General features: G+C 42.1%; 1 protein-coding gene across 1 annotated transcript in view; it reads left to right on the forward strand.

The window, feature by feature from the left end:
* LOC122811978 (prolyl endopeptidase-like) overlaps window positions 1-14,373 on the forward strand; it is a 2,225,690-nt gene that overhangs the window by 1,921,260 nt on the left and 290,057 nt on the right. The window contains exon 14 of the mRNA XM_044084182.1: window positions 11,504-11,660. Coding sequence (XP_043940117.1) covers window positions 11,504-11,660 — 157 coding nt within the window. The remainder of the gene's footprint in view (window positions 1-11,503; window positions 11,661-14,373) is intronic.

A 14,373-nucleotide genomic window follows, 5' to 3' on the forward strand; every position in this document is an offset into this window, starting at 1 on the left:
AGGGACAGCTGTCTGTGAAAAAAAGACCAAGAAGGCTAGGTCAAATTCTTCGGCTGTACCACCTTCACCAAACATCTCTCTTGAGGCTGGTGAAAAGCCCAGAGGATTGTTCCTCCTTGAATTCCTCTGTCGCAACTGCTTCTTAGGTCGATACGGATCCAGCGCCACTCATGTCCATGGAGGCCTTGCAGAAGTTCACTTCAGATGTACAAGGGGAACTGCGGCTTATAATTACCAATGGGCCTTGGGGTGTTCCTCAGATATTAGTGAGGGTAGAGATTCTGACTACCAGTATAGAGTGTAGTCAGGGGTCAGAGCCTCCTAAATTGTTTAAGACTAATGTCCCACTTAGAAAGAAGTAGAAGCCTCCTCCTAAGGATCCTCAGAGTGAATTGCAAAACTTCATTCAAGGTCTGTTTAATGCCTTTATGGCTCTGAAGCCTCCACAGGGCGGTGTCTGTTCCTGCTCCTCCTTGGTCTTCTACCCCTCTTAAGAAGCCTAGGGACAGGGTTCCTCTGATAATGATGCTGATTCTGATGAAGAGTCACTTACTTATTTCTCTCAGATTCCTTCTCCATTAGACTATGGTTTTGAAGAATAAGAGTCTGTCAGTCCTGACTGCCCTTTTGAGGAAATACTATTTCCAGAATGATGGAATTTTTCAGATGGGACTGTACTTGGGTGTTTGATGTTCAGAAGAGGTATTATGAGCTTCTGCAGATAGAGGTTTCCAAACCCTCTGTTGGTCCTCCAGTTCTCGCTGCCCTGCTGGATGCTTTTTGTATTGCTTCTCAGGCTCCTGACTCCTAACCCCCTATTCCCAAGAAACCTGATAGGTTTTATAAAGTGCCTGATAATTGCAAGTTGCTTTATGTATCCCTCTGCTAACCCTTCTGTGATGTTAGTGGCTTCTGATAAGCCCTCCAAATTGCTGTCTTCAACTAAGTTGCTTCCTTCAGATAAGGACAGCAGAACCATGCAAAGGCTAGGTAAGAAGGTATATACTTCTGCTACCCAGGCCTTTAGAGCTGTGAACTGTTATGTCTTGGCTGTTCTCTGTCAGGCCTGTCAAGCCATTTTTAGATCTTCCTGATTCTGAAGGGAAGGTCTCTGCTCTTGCCTTGTTAGGGACGTCCTCCCAGGTTGCTTACCATTTTGTTAAATGCAGCTATGATGCAGCTGATGCTTCATCTAGGGCTGCTGCCTTTGGATCTGTTTTGAGGAGGTATTCCTGGCTCAGACTTCAGCCTTTGCTTGATGATATCAAGGCTAAACTTCTGAATAATAAGTATTTGTTTGGTGTTGCTGCTGTGGAGTTATAGAGCCTTACAAGAACTGAAGCATATTTTTGTTTCACCCATTCCCAAGTTTCAGAGGAATTGTCCTAACAAGTCTACCTTTGTCCGTCGGTGGTCTCTCCTTTCCCCAAGGGTAAAAAGGGTGGTAGAAGGGCTCCTCCTGCTAAGGCTACCGAAACACCTCCTACTCGGAAGCCTCCTTTTCCTGACAAACTAGGTGCTGTCTAACTATCCTGTCCTTCTCAGCTACATTCCTATTTATCTGCATCTTTCTCTGTCCCTTCCTAGTTGGATAAAGGTTACTCAAGACTCCTGGGTTCTTTCCATAATTCACCAGGGTTATTACATGGTTTGCAAATCTCTTTCCCTCCTTTTTGAACATTCCTCGGCCTCCTCTGGAACAACTGCCCTTTTTTCCAGAGGTGCTTCAGGGCCTGTTGGCTTGAGGAACAATTCAAGATGTTCAGCTCCTCAGAGTGGGAAGGGGTTTTACTCTAGAATGTTCTTGGTCCCCAGGAAAGAAGGCATCTGGAGACCCTTTCTGGATCTTTCTCAGATAAACACCTTTTTGATGGTTCCTTCCTTTCAAATGCTATCCCTTCAACCCTGTTTCTTCTGCTACTTCCTCGGGCTTTTCTAGTTTCCCTGGATCTCAGGGATTGTTATCTACACATTCCTAGTCATCCCTTTTTCAGAAAGTTTTTACATTTCTCTGTTGCTTCCTGGTATTTTCATTTCTCTGCTTTGGCCTCTGGGGCTCTCTACTGCCCAGAGGGTCTTCACCAAATGCCTTGCTCCTGTGATTGCTTTCTGCAGGTTAAGAGGAGTACAGGTCCTTCCTTACCTGGACGACCTGCTTATTCAGGCTTCCTCTCCAGAGGTTTTACTGCAGCTTCTTCACTTTGCTATTTCTCGCCTGCCAAGCTTCGGGTTTACTGTAAATTTACAAAAATCATTCCTGACACCGCAGAATTATGTTTTTCTGGCGCGCAGGCTCCAGACTTTTCCAATGCTAGCATCCCTGCATCCTCTCAAGGGTTTAACTCTGATTGCTTTCTTCCAATCCATTCTTCCTGTGGCTCCCATTACACCCAAAGAGTTTCTCAGGGCTGTAGGTTACGTGGCTTCCACCATTCCTGTGCTTCCTCTAGCCAAGTTCCACATGAGAAAGCTCCAGTGGTTTCTAAAGTCAGTTTGGCTTCAGCATTCCCATCCTTTAGATTTTCTAATCCCTTTTCTTCCATATCTCAAGCTGGAAGTTCAGTGGTGGATTTGTCAGTCATCTCTAAACCCAGGGCTTCCTTTTCAAGCTCTTACCTCCTCTCAGAAACTCTTTACAGATGCCTCGGTTGTGGGATGGGGGGACCTCCTTTGGTTCTCTGAAAATGCAGGGCTTTTGTTCTCTTCGACAAAAGAAAGATCACATCAATGTCAGTGAGATGAGAGGAGTTCTTCTAGCTCTTCAGGCTTTTCATTCTATTTTCCTTCTAGGGCCCCTCAAGTTATGTGTTATATCAACAAGCAAGGGGAAAACAAGGTCTTATCTTCTGTGCAGATTAGCCCTTCAGGTTTGGGATTTAGCTATTCAGTATCAGGTGACCCTTCAGGCAGTTTACATTCCCTCGGATCAGAACATAGTGGCAGATTGTTTCAGCTGGTCTGTAACTCAATCTCATAACTGGATGCTTCACAGGAATGTGTTTCTGGGCATTATCCACCAGTGGGGTACTCCTCAAGTCGGTCTATTTGTCTCCTGTCTGAACAGACAACTGCCTCTTTTTTTGCGCCACAGTCCCTATGTCCTCTGGTCTGGAAGGTGGATTCCCTTTTTCTTGGAAGGGGATGTTTCTTTATGCCTTCCCTCCCCTTCCTGTCATTCAGAAGTTCCTGTTCAAGGTAAAACAGGATGCTCCCAAAATCTTGCTGGTGACTCCCTTTTGGCCCAGACAGCATTAATTGCTCCTTCTTCTGCATTTTGCCAAGGGCAGTCATTACAAGTTACCTCACAGGGTGGACCTACTTACACAAGGCAAGGGGTCTTTCATCCATCTCCACCTGTCCATTCTTCAACTGACATTGTGGGTGATAGGTTTTGGATCCCCTTCAGACATCTTCTTTTCTGAGGACATGCTTCAGGTTCTGCAAGAGGCCTGGAAATCCTCTACAAGAAAATCTTATTTGTCCAAATGGAAGACATTTTCTGTTTGGTGTCTTTGTCATAACCTGGATCCACTAACTGTGGATGTTCCTTTGGTTCTGTTTTATTTGTGTGAATTGCTCAATGCTAAGTTGGCATATTCTTCTGTTAAGGCCTTCCTATCAGCTGTCTGTGGTTGTCTGCCTTTGATTCCCCCTTCGGCCTCTAGATTTGAGACCAAACAGTTTCTTAGAGGAGTCCTTCACATTAGACCTCTCAGAAAGCCTGTCCCTCCTTCTTGGAACCTTAATTTTGTTTTAGAAGAATTGACTCAGGCTCCTTTTGAACCTGCTGCTTCAGCCTCCTTACAGAATTGCTCTTGGAAGACTGTTCTTCTTTTGCCCTTTACTTCTGCCAGACGGGTGTCTGAGTTGCAAGCTCTTATGGCCATTATTCCTTTCTTTAGTTTTTTTTATACGGACAGGATGTCCCTTTATGCTAAACCTTCTTTTATGCCCAGAGTGGTAAATGAGTTGTCTGTTAGTCAGTCTAGTCATTTGCCTGCCTTTTTCCCTTCTCTGCAGTCTGCTAGTGAGAAGGTTTTGCACACCTTGGATTTGCATAAACTCAGATCTTATTTGGATAAGATGCTTGTTGCTAGCCTCACTAAATTGATGACAGTATTCTACTGAATCGCTGTTATTTGTGCTGTCTGTTACTGTTGTTATTTGTGAGCTTCTGTTTCAAAGTAATCTGATTAACTATATTTCATTGCTATCTACTGCAGTTTTACTGCATTTCGTTGCTGTTTAACTGTATTTATTCCATACTGCGAGTTCTATTCTTTTGACTATCAGTGGTTAATCTGTGCTTCATTGTGAGCATTTTCTTACTGAGTTATTAACCTTAAAATTGAGTAGCATAGTCTAGCTTACAGGTCTGTGGCATCCAGAGCTTCAGCTGCACTTTTTTTTAACCCTTTTTGAGGTATTCCAGCTACAAGTTTTCCCTCAGTAGCACTTGTGTTATCATCTAGTAATACTACTCGTAGTCCTTCCTCCCTTTACCCTCTTAGCTCTTTCAGTTTCTGACAAATATGGATGGACAATTTCTCCTGCCAGTCTGGTCGATATGGGCATCCTGAGACAGTGTAGCAACTGCCTCAAGTACAAGGACTACCCTCTACTACTACCACCTAGGAATACAATTTGTGAAAGATGCAAATACATCATCCACCTAGTGTCATTGCTCTCTCCTCCACAAACCAATATATCTGACACTGAGAAGGTTGGCAACATGAACGCCACACCTCAAACACCACCCACACCTACACAACACACTCCCACATATGCGGAGACCCTCAAAAAAAGGATACCCAAACAAAAGAGACCTCTGAGGCATAAACACACGCAAACTCCACTGCCCACCACAACACACATAGTCCACACACCTGTGTCTCACAGCCACTAAGGCCTAAACATAAACCCAAAGCAAAAGCCGAGTCCAAAGGACAACAACACAGCCAAACTTAATATTCAAACCACGTTTAATATGATGTACGTGCTTTCGTTTTTAAACTTTAAAAACTTCTTCAGATATAGTTTTAAACACAGAGTACTTCTTAAATATCAAAGAGAGGCAAATCATGTGATCACTAGTCCCAAATGAAAATTTTAAAGACATATCCACATACTATGTATATGCTTAAACAGTTTGTGTTTAAAAATTGCAAGCAATAATAAATAATGCAAAGATTAACACCATAAACCTAAAAAAATTCAGATAGCCTATATAGGTTGTCTAAATACTTTAAAAATACATTCCTATCTAAGTACATATATTCTACTCATAAGGTTAAATAATGAAAACCTTTGAATTTTTTTCATCTCTCAAAAGTTTTTAACTTTAACATGGAGGCTATGCTAACTGCTTCATTAAGTTTAGGCTTCAAGTTGCAATTGCCATATTACCTCCTGTCTCTCCAGATATACTGACCAAGGACCTCCCCTCAGACTCCTCTCCACCTTTACTAACGCACTCAATTTAAAAGTGTGTTCGGGGAAGTTCTCCAAGTGTCTAAAAAGAGCATTAGTTGACTTTCTTTTTTATATCATAAGTATGCTCATGATTGCGATCACACAATCTTTGCTTGGTTTTTCCTACATAAAAACCTTCACAGTTTAGGCATCGAGCCCCATAAATCACCCCTGTAGTGTCACAGTTATACCTCCCTTGAACTTTGATAGCCTTCCCTTTAATTATTACGGTGGGTTCATTCTTAGCAAATGTTGTCATGCTGGAATGGGAGTATAGGTATGTCTTTAGTAGTCAGTATAACAGTGCTATAAAGTTTTATTTATGTTACCTGGATGACATCTTCCTTATTTGGAATGAAGGGATCCCTGCATTAATGGAATTTATTTATTACATTAATGCAGGTACAGACTTCCTGGGTTTCACACATTCTTATAATCAAGAGAGTATGCCATACTTGGATGTTCTGATAGAAAAAAAAACAGGGATTCAGGAAGATACACTGCTAGTGTGTACCGGAAGCCCACATATTTGAACATGTTGCTACAACAACTAATGCTCTTTTTAGACACTTGGAGAACTTCCCCGAACACACTTTTAAATTTAGTGTGTTAGAAAAGGTGGAGAGGAATTCGAGGGGGAAGTCCTTGATCAGTATATTTGGAGAGACAGGAGGTAATATGGCAATTGCGACTTGAAGCCTATAGGCACCCAGGACTTAATGAAGCAGTTAGCATAGCCCCCGTGTTAAAGTTAAAAACTTTTGAGAGATGAAAAAAATTGAAAGGTTTTTTGTTATTTAACCTTATGAGTAGAATATATGTACTTAGATAGGAATGCATTTTTAAAGTATTTAGACAACCTATGTGGGCTATCTGAATTTGTTTAGGTTTATGGTGCTAATCTTTGCATTATTTATTATTGCTTGCAATTTTAAAACACAAACTATTTAAGCATATACATATTCTGATGAAGTTTGCTAAATTAAGTAAACAAAAGCACTAATTTTACCTCACTTGTGGCTTGGAGTCATCTGTTTTCTTCATTTGGGGATTTACAGTATGTGGATATGGCTAGTGGTCACATGATTTGCCTCTTTGATATTTAAAAAGCACTCTGTGTTTAAAACTGTCTGAAGTTTTTAAAGTTTAAAAACAAAAGCACTTAAATTGTATTAAACGTGGTTTGAATATTAAGTTTGGCTGTGTTGTTGCTGTTTGGACTCAGCTTTTGCTTTTTGTTTTTATATTCAGTTTTTATTTTGTGTGTTTTCTAAACATAAAGCCAATATATTTGTCATAGGAGACTCCATTGTAAGACACACAGATGTGCCCCTCACCAGGCTGGATAAGGAGAAAGTCACTGTTAGTTGTTTGGCCGGTCCCAGAATCCACCATATCACCGATGCACATAAGTCTCTCAGCAGGTACTGTTATGAATCTGTCATAGTCCATGTTGGAGTGAATGACTTGAAATGTATCTCCCTGGACTATATGAAGAGAGACCAGATCGAGCTCACTGAGTATGTGTCCCAGGCAGGAATGTCCCTAGCCTTAAGCAGCATTCTACCATCACCCACAATGATGCCTCAATAGAAACAGAAAATTATTGACTTTAACAACTAGCTTAGTTTCTGGTGTCATTCAAAGGGGATCCAGTACCTCACAGCCTGGGATGACATATTTGACAAGCAACGATGCTTTGCCAGAGATGGCCTGCATCTGCTTCCCTTTGGCTTCAGACACCTGGCAAACTTTGTTGCCTCCCTCATAGTGCCTTTTTCAGGCAATGCCATGAGGTCAAAACTACCAACATGAAAATTTAATCAAAACATAAATTAAAGGTTATGCTGCTAAACACTAGGAGTTTAAACATGAAACTGCACTCATTGCAAGCATTCTTAACCCTGGAAGAAGCTGACATTTGTGCAGTCACAGAAACCTGGTTCAAAGCTGATGAGAGCACCCCAGCCATACCATGTTACTCATCCTGTCATTCATTCAGACCCCAAGCCGTTGGCAGCAAAACAAAAGGAGATGGAGTTGCAATATATATAAAAGACACACACACCTCTAGGCTGGTCAAACAGTATGATGCACAGGAAATACTCCAGGTGCAGTTAACAATTAACAAGACCCCTATTCAAATCATAGCTAGCTACAGGCCTCTAATTCTGACTCAAGATGCCCACTCCACCTATGTGGACCTTTTCAAATCTATCAAGATTCAATCCTTTACCCTGATCCTGGGCAACTTTAACTATCTAATCATAGATTGGAAGAAATACTCATGCCAAAACACAAATGCACAGAGATTCCCTGATTTCATCAATGCAAATGCATTGGACCAGTTGGCTGACATCCCCACACGAGGTGAAAATATCTTGGACTTGGAATTAATCAACATGAGTAACCAACTGCAGCATCCCTACAGTGTCATCATCCCTGGTAAGATCTGACCACAAAGCAGTCACTTTCGAAGTCACCATCTCCCCCGACCCCCCCCCCCCCAGCTAGGGTCAAACAATAATACTTCTCCAAAGCTGATTACAACCTCCTGAGGGAAGGTATAAACAACTTCACAGCCCCCCCCCCCCCACAGAAACTGGCCCATATGTCCAAACTTACACCAAAGTACTATATGAGCATTTATATAGCTGCATGGAATCAGGAATACCAGATAGGACACAATCATCCTCTTCAAGGAAGAGTAAACTTGTCTGGTGGACATCTACAATAAGTCAACTCTATAATAAAAGGAAAAATTTGCTGTCCAGGACCAAGAAGGAGCAGGTGTCTAATTGGAAGCAATCTCTCCTTAGCCTGAACAAGCAAATAAGAGCACTAGTGAAATCCTCAAAAGCAAACTTCAAGTCCAAACTGGCCACATCTACTAAAGACAGTCATAAGGGTTTTTTCACATATGTCCGCAATCTCAAGGGAAGCACCCAGATCTGCTCAGAACTGGTGGTCAAGGACACCACATACACAAACCCTTTAGATATAGCCAACCTGCTGGCAGACAGGTTCAGTGAAAACTTCACTCCTCTGTTCCCCCATCAGTAAAACAGGACATCCCCAGTACCTGCCCCCCCCCTCCCCTTATCTCTAGGAAGTAAGTTATCACTGCCCTTTCAAAGACAAAAATACAGCCTCCATGGGACCCAATAACATCCCAGGCTGCATCCTACATGAACTCAGGCAGGAACTTGCAGCACCATTAGGCACCCTGTTCAGCCAAAGCCAGAGTACCGGCTTCATCCCAGCTGAGTGGAGGACAGCTACTGTCATCCCTTTGCACATAGGGTGGAGTGTCCACTGATCCAGGAAATTATAGACCCATCAACCTAACTAGCCTGATCTGCAAGGCCATGAAGCGAATTATCATGGACCTCATTAACGACAGTCCACACCACCTACCTTGACCTGGCCAAGGCCTTCGGTACTATTCCCCACTCAGGTATAATAGATAAACTCTGTCAACTAGGCGTCATTCCATATGTTACTAGATGGGTAGCAAACTGGCTCACTGATAGAACTCACCTAGTCAAAATAGGGGAAACCACCTCAAGTAGTAGACCCATAACAAGCGGTGTACCCCAGGGATCGGTCTTGGGGCCTCTGCTGTTTGGGATATACTTCTCAGAGGTGCAGGCCAAATCTAGTGGTCTATGGCTGACCAAGTTTGCAGATTACTCCAAGCTGGGTGCTGTCAACAATTCCCCTAGTGATGTGGACAATCCTCCAAGAGGGTCTCACCCAAACAAATGACTAGTGCCAGAAACATGGCCTCAAACTGAATGCTACAAAATGCATCATCATCCCTTTTGGGAAGAATGATGTCCCCACAAATTATCAAACTGATAATAAGGCACTAAGCATGCGATCAGTTGTGAGGGACTTGGGAACCCAGGTTAATAGCAAACTGACTTCTGACCACCATATTGCCTCCATTATACGGAAAGCTTTTTACATGGCCCACCTCATTAGTAAGGGTATCTCATCCAGGGACAAGGTGGCTATATCATCCCTGTATTCTTCCCTTATAAGACAGATTATTGAATACAATGCCCTTTCGGCATGTACCTCACAAAGCACATGCAGCAGCTGGAGAGACCCCAGAGATTCCTCACCCGGAGAATCCAGAGTCTCAAACATCTACCCCACACAGGTAGACTAAAAGCCCTGTCCCTCTACGCAGTCTCCTACAGAGTGAGTAGAGGGACTGGGCTTTTAGTCTATCTGTGTAGGGTAGATTAAAAGCCCTGTCCCTCTACTCAATTCTCCTGCATATTCCTCAGAGATGACCTCTGTCTGGCAAACAAGGCAATCTCAGACCCCACCCTGATGGGACTGCTGTATGTCCATAAGTCAAGCTGCACTTGAGTAACCTGCACATGAGACCTCAACCTGGTCTGTGACATCAATAGGACTTGTTGGCGGAACAAATTTGTGTCCCAGAGACTCCCCCTTTTGTGGAATAGACTCCCTCTCCACGTAAAGCAGAGTACCTCATTAAACCTTTTTAAGCGCAACCTGGATAACTGGATGAGGAACAGAAAATACACCCCTGGGATTTTTGTTTCTTTTCATCCTAGGTCTTTTAGTTTGGTTGTTTCCAAACAAACCTTTTCTTCATGGATATCTAAAATCATCTCTTTTTGCTATTCTTTTCATGGGAAGAGCCTTCCTTCTTCTGTTAAGGTTCATTCTTTGAAGGCTGTGGCTTCTTCTGGTGCTTTTTTCAAGGGTGTGGATACTAATTCAATTACTGAGGCAGCTACCTGGACTTCTGTGCATACTTTCACCAAACACTCTGAGTTAGATATGATCTCTAGGCCCAGAGCTGGCTTTACCAGAGCCGTTCTCCATGGTTTCTTGGAGGGCTCTGCTGGCCCAAAATCATCCCAATTTTCTAACTGAGCTATTATACTATCCCTTTTGAAAAGACTACTGCAACAGTGGTTTGGAAGGACATGGTACAGTCATGTAAGATCTTACCATAACAGTAGATGTCCTTCTCTTCACTGTTGCAGTATTTGCTTCCTCCTTCCTCACCCGGTCCTTTTTCCTTCTGTATGTGATTGCTGACTACTAGTATTCTTGGACTGTTTTTCCTACTGGGGCTTTTTCAGTTCTGAGGATGGTACGTCTGGATGTCACCTTTATGCCCTGTGCCATGTGTGAGGAGCATACATACAACATACAGCGTACCGGTTACAACAAAAAGGCTTTTGTATATTGGGCTACCCTTGTCAGGGGATCTCTATTGTAAAGAATACTGCAACAATGAAGAGAAGGACATTTAGTATTACAGTAAGATCTTACACAACTGTACTTTCATAAGGAGTCGGCAGTTCCTATATAATGTTATGTTTGGTTGAGTATCTTTTGTACAAGGATGTGTCATCAAACTTCTGCTCACAACTTACCAAGCAGCAGATAATTTCCTGTGAATTTTTATCTACAACTGTGTATGCCTGTTTTTGATATTTACAGTTATTTCCATAGTAGCTGGTTTCCTGTATTCTAGTTCTGATACAAGGGGATACATTGCATGTGCATGCATAGATTAGGCCGGAAGGACTTGGAATGGGGCAGGGGTGCCAACCACAAAGGGCCTGGCAGCAGCACTTATCAGACTCAAAAGACCATAGGTCTCCTTCATTACTGTTGTTTGTATGTAAAATCTCATTATTTTTTGCCCTTTAATCACCACATCCTTTCTTCATAGGATGAAGCCTTTCTGAAAATACTTCAACTTATTGAATAGTTAGTAGTTGTAATATGGGTTCTGATAAGCCAAGATCAATCATATGTAAGCAGTTGACATTTTGCAAAGGTTTACCTTGAACTGTAGATATATCCTGCTGAAGTGTGGCATTCTGTTTTTATTCGTTCTTTCTTTTAGCCTCTTTCTGCAGTCACTCAGACTTTGTGAGGTTATGTCACTTAGCAAAAAATACCACTGAAAAGATATTGCTAGCTTCAAAGCCATGTTATTCACAACAGTTCTGCTTTTCTTCTTCTGTAGCTGCTTGTGTAAACCAGCGACCAGATTTATTTGGCTGTGCAGTGGCTGAAGTTGGAGTCATGGACATGCTGAAGTTCCATAAGTTTACCATTGGTCATGCCTGGACAACTGACTATGGCTGTTCTGACGATAAAGAACAATTTAACTATTTAATCAGGTATCATTCTTTGTTCACTGCTGCTTTGCCTTGAAGGTTTTGAGAAGAATAAGAGTTGTGTAACAATTATGTGTAGGCTCAGAAGTGGCTTACAGACAAAGTGAGTTACACTTGGTGGAATTCTGGAAAGACTTAATAGATTGTATGAGTTACACACCGCATATGTAAGTTACTTTAAAGTTCTACTCTTACATGAGGGTTTCTGGGACAGTGCTTATATAAAGTTTTCTGCTTCACACTGTAAAATAGCACCTTACAGGCTGTACATGCAGATGGGTACGCATAATAATGCTCGAGGACAGAGCATGCAGGCATGTACATGATGCAGAAATACAAAACACCAAAAAAAGAGTAAAATCTATTACCTAGTTATGTATAGATAGTTAAATGAAAGAGTAAAGATAATAGGTTTAAGAGGAGGCAGGTTTTAAAATGGCACAAATATAGTCTCTCATATTTTGCAACAATTGCTGTTAAGTCTGTAAATAGGACAGAGTGATCAGAAAGCAAGAAAGTATCCTTTTTAGTGTTTTGTAAAGTGCTTAAGCTCAAACATTTAAATGAAGTGTGCTCCTATAAATAATTTATCATTATATATAGTTTTCATACTGAAAGTGTTTGCCTTCATTTACATCTTGATACACTGTATTGCTATATTATGATATGAAACATTATCAGTTCACATTTACTTTCACCACCTGGCAGTAAAAAACATGCTTTATCCACCATTACTATCTTCTTTTTAACCTAACTTGTACTTCCACCTCTCCGGAATACCCTTCTTACCATTATGATTCAGTTATCTTTTCCCTTCTGTCTCCTCCTGTTTCACTTTACTATTCTGCCCTGCCCTTCATCATTTGTCTTCCCTACCGTTTCTTTCAACCCCCATCCCTTTGCCATATCTCTTGACTTATTTATCTTCTTAGAAATGAGCCACGTGTTAGGGTGGTGCAGTGGTTAGCATTGTCGTCTCACAGCAAGAGGTTCTCCGGTTTGATCCTCAGCTGGGGTGCCTTCTGTGTTTTGAATATGCATGTCCTCCCTGTGTCCATGTGGGTTTCCTCCATGTGCTGTGATTTCTTCCCTCATTACAAAGACATGCAGCAGATGGATTGGATACTCTAAATTTGCCCTAGATGTGAGTGTGCGCGTGAGTGTGTGGTATGGATGAACTACCACTGCAGGGCTAGCCACCTGACAGTGTACACCTTGGGTCTAGATGATTGCAAACCCCATGTGCAAAAATGGGAAAAGGGGTTGAGGATGGATGGATGAAATGAGCCACATGTTATCTATTCAGTTCTCCAATTTTTCGAACCTTCTGTATCTATCTTTATCTCTCCCTCTTCTCATCCCTTTATTGACTTAGTAATTCCTTATCCTGTCATTAAAATTTCCTTCCTTTCCTGCCTTGAGAACTCTTCATTCAAGAACTCAGGAACTCTTCTGCCCTTTTCCCATACACTTTTCCCATATTTCTAAGACCCTTTCTCATTTCTCCTGTGCTACCTTACATCCCAGCTACATATGTAGATCTGTACCCTCATTCAATACTTCCAGTAATTATCATCTGACCACCTCCTTCCTTTCTGGCATTTTCCAGTGTTCTGTATCACAGATGTGAAAATGTCCCCAGCATATCCCCAACTGGACCAGCTACTTCCATCCTCCTTGCCATTCCACACACTTTTTCCCAGAACTTGTTTTTCAGTGAATTGTCCTCCCTAGCCCACTGCTCCATCACATTTGTGTTACCTAATTATCCCTCTCATGCCTCTATACCCTAAATCATCATCAACCCCTTTTTTCCATTGTTTACATGTGGTCAGGCTGTCACATCGACTATCACCATCTCTGTCAATTCATTGCCAGTCTCCTACCTTCAGCAGTCATGCTTGACATTTGCAGATCTTCTCACACTGTCCATCCATCTCTTTGCTGGATGCCCTCATTTCCTCTTGCCTTCCTGCTGTCTGTCAAACAATCTTCTTCACCGGCTTGTTTTCTGCTTTCCCGCACATGTACTCAAACCACCATAATTTGTTCTCTTCGACCTTTTGTGCAATTGTAGCTACTTGGTCTTCTGCTCTGATGTCCTGTTTTCTTCATCTTTCCCACAGTGTGCGTCCTACCACCTGTCTCGGGTACCTCATTTTCATCACTTCTAGCTTCCTCAGCTGCTGTGCCTTCACTGACCAGATTTCTGTACAATAGTACATGTCACACCACTGTATTGTACACCTTACTCTTAAGCATCTTTGGCATTCTACTGTTAAATACTACCCCTTAAACTCTGAGCCATTTGGCTGCAACCTTCTGATTTTAGCTTTGACCTCCTCATTCGGACTTTGCATCTCCTCAACCACCCCTCCCAGGTACTTGAAATTGTTAACTTGTTCCACAGTTTTCCCTTCTATCTCAATTCTCAGCTTCTTCTAATTTCCCCATTTCCTATCATTACAACTTTCTTATCTATAATCTGTTTCATCCCATGTGCCTTCAGCTTTGTATTCCATGCCTCTATCATTTGCTGAAGTTCTTGTTCAGAGTCTGCTTGTAATGCCACATCATCTATTTACAGCAACTTTGTTGATCTGTCCCCCTCCTACCTGTCTGCTGTCTACCTGTCTCCCAGTGCAGCAAAGCCACTTGGCTTAGGATCCAGAGTAGACTGCTCAGGAGGAGGATGGTCTAGAAATTGTGATGGAAT

This window comes from Protopterus annectens, chromosome 1.part1 (assembly GCF_019279795.1).
Source record: "Protopterus annectens isolate FY-2018-M chromosome 1.part1, PAN1.0, whole genome shotgun sequence".
Taxonomy (NCBI): domain Eukaryota; kingdom Metazoa; phylum Chordata; order Ceratodontiformes; family Protopteridae; genus Protopterus; species Protopterus annectens.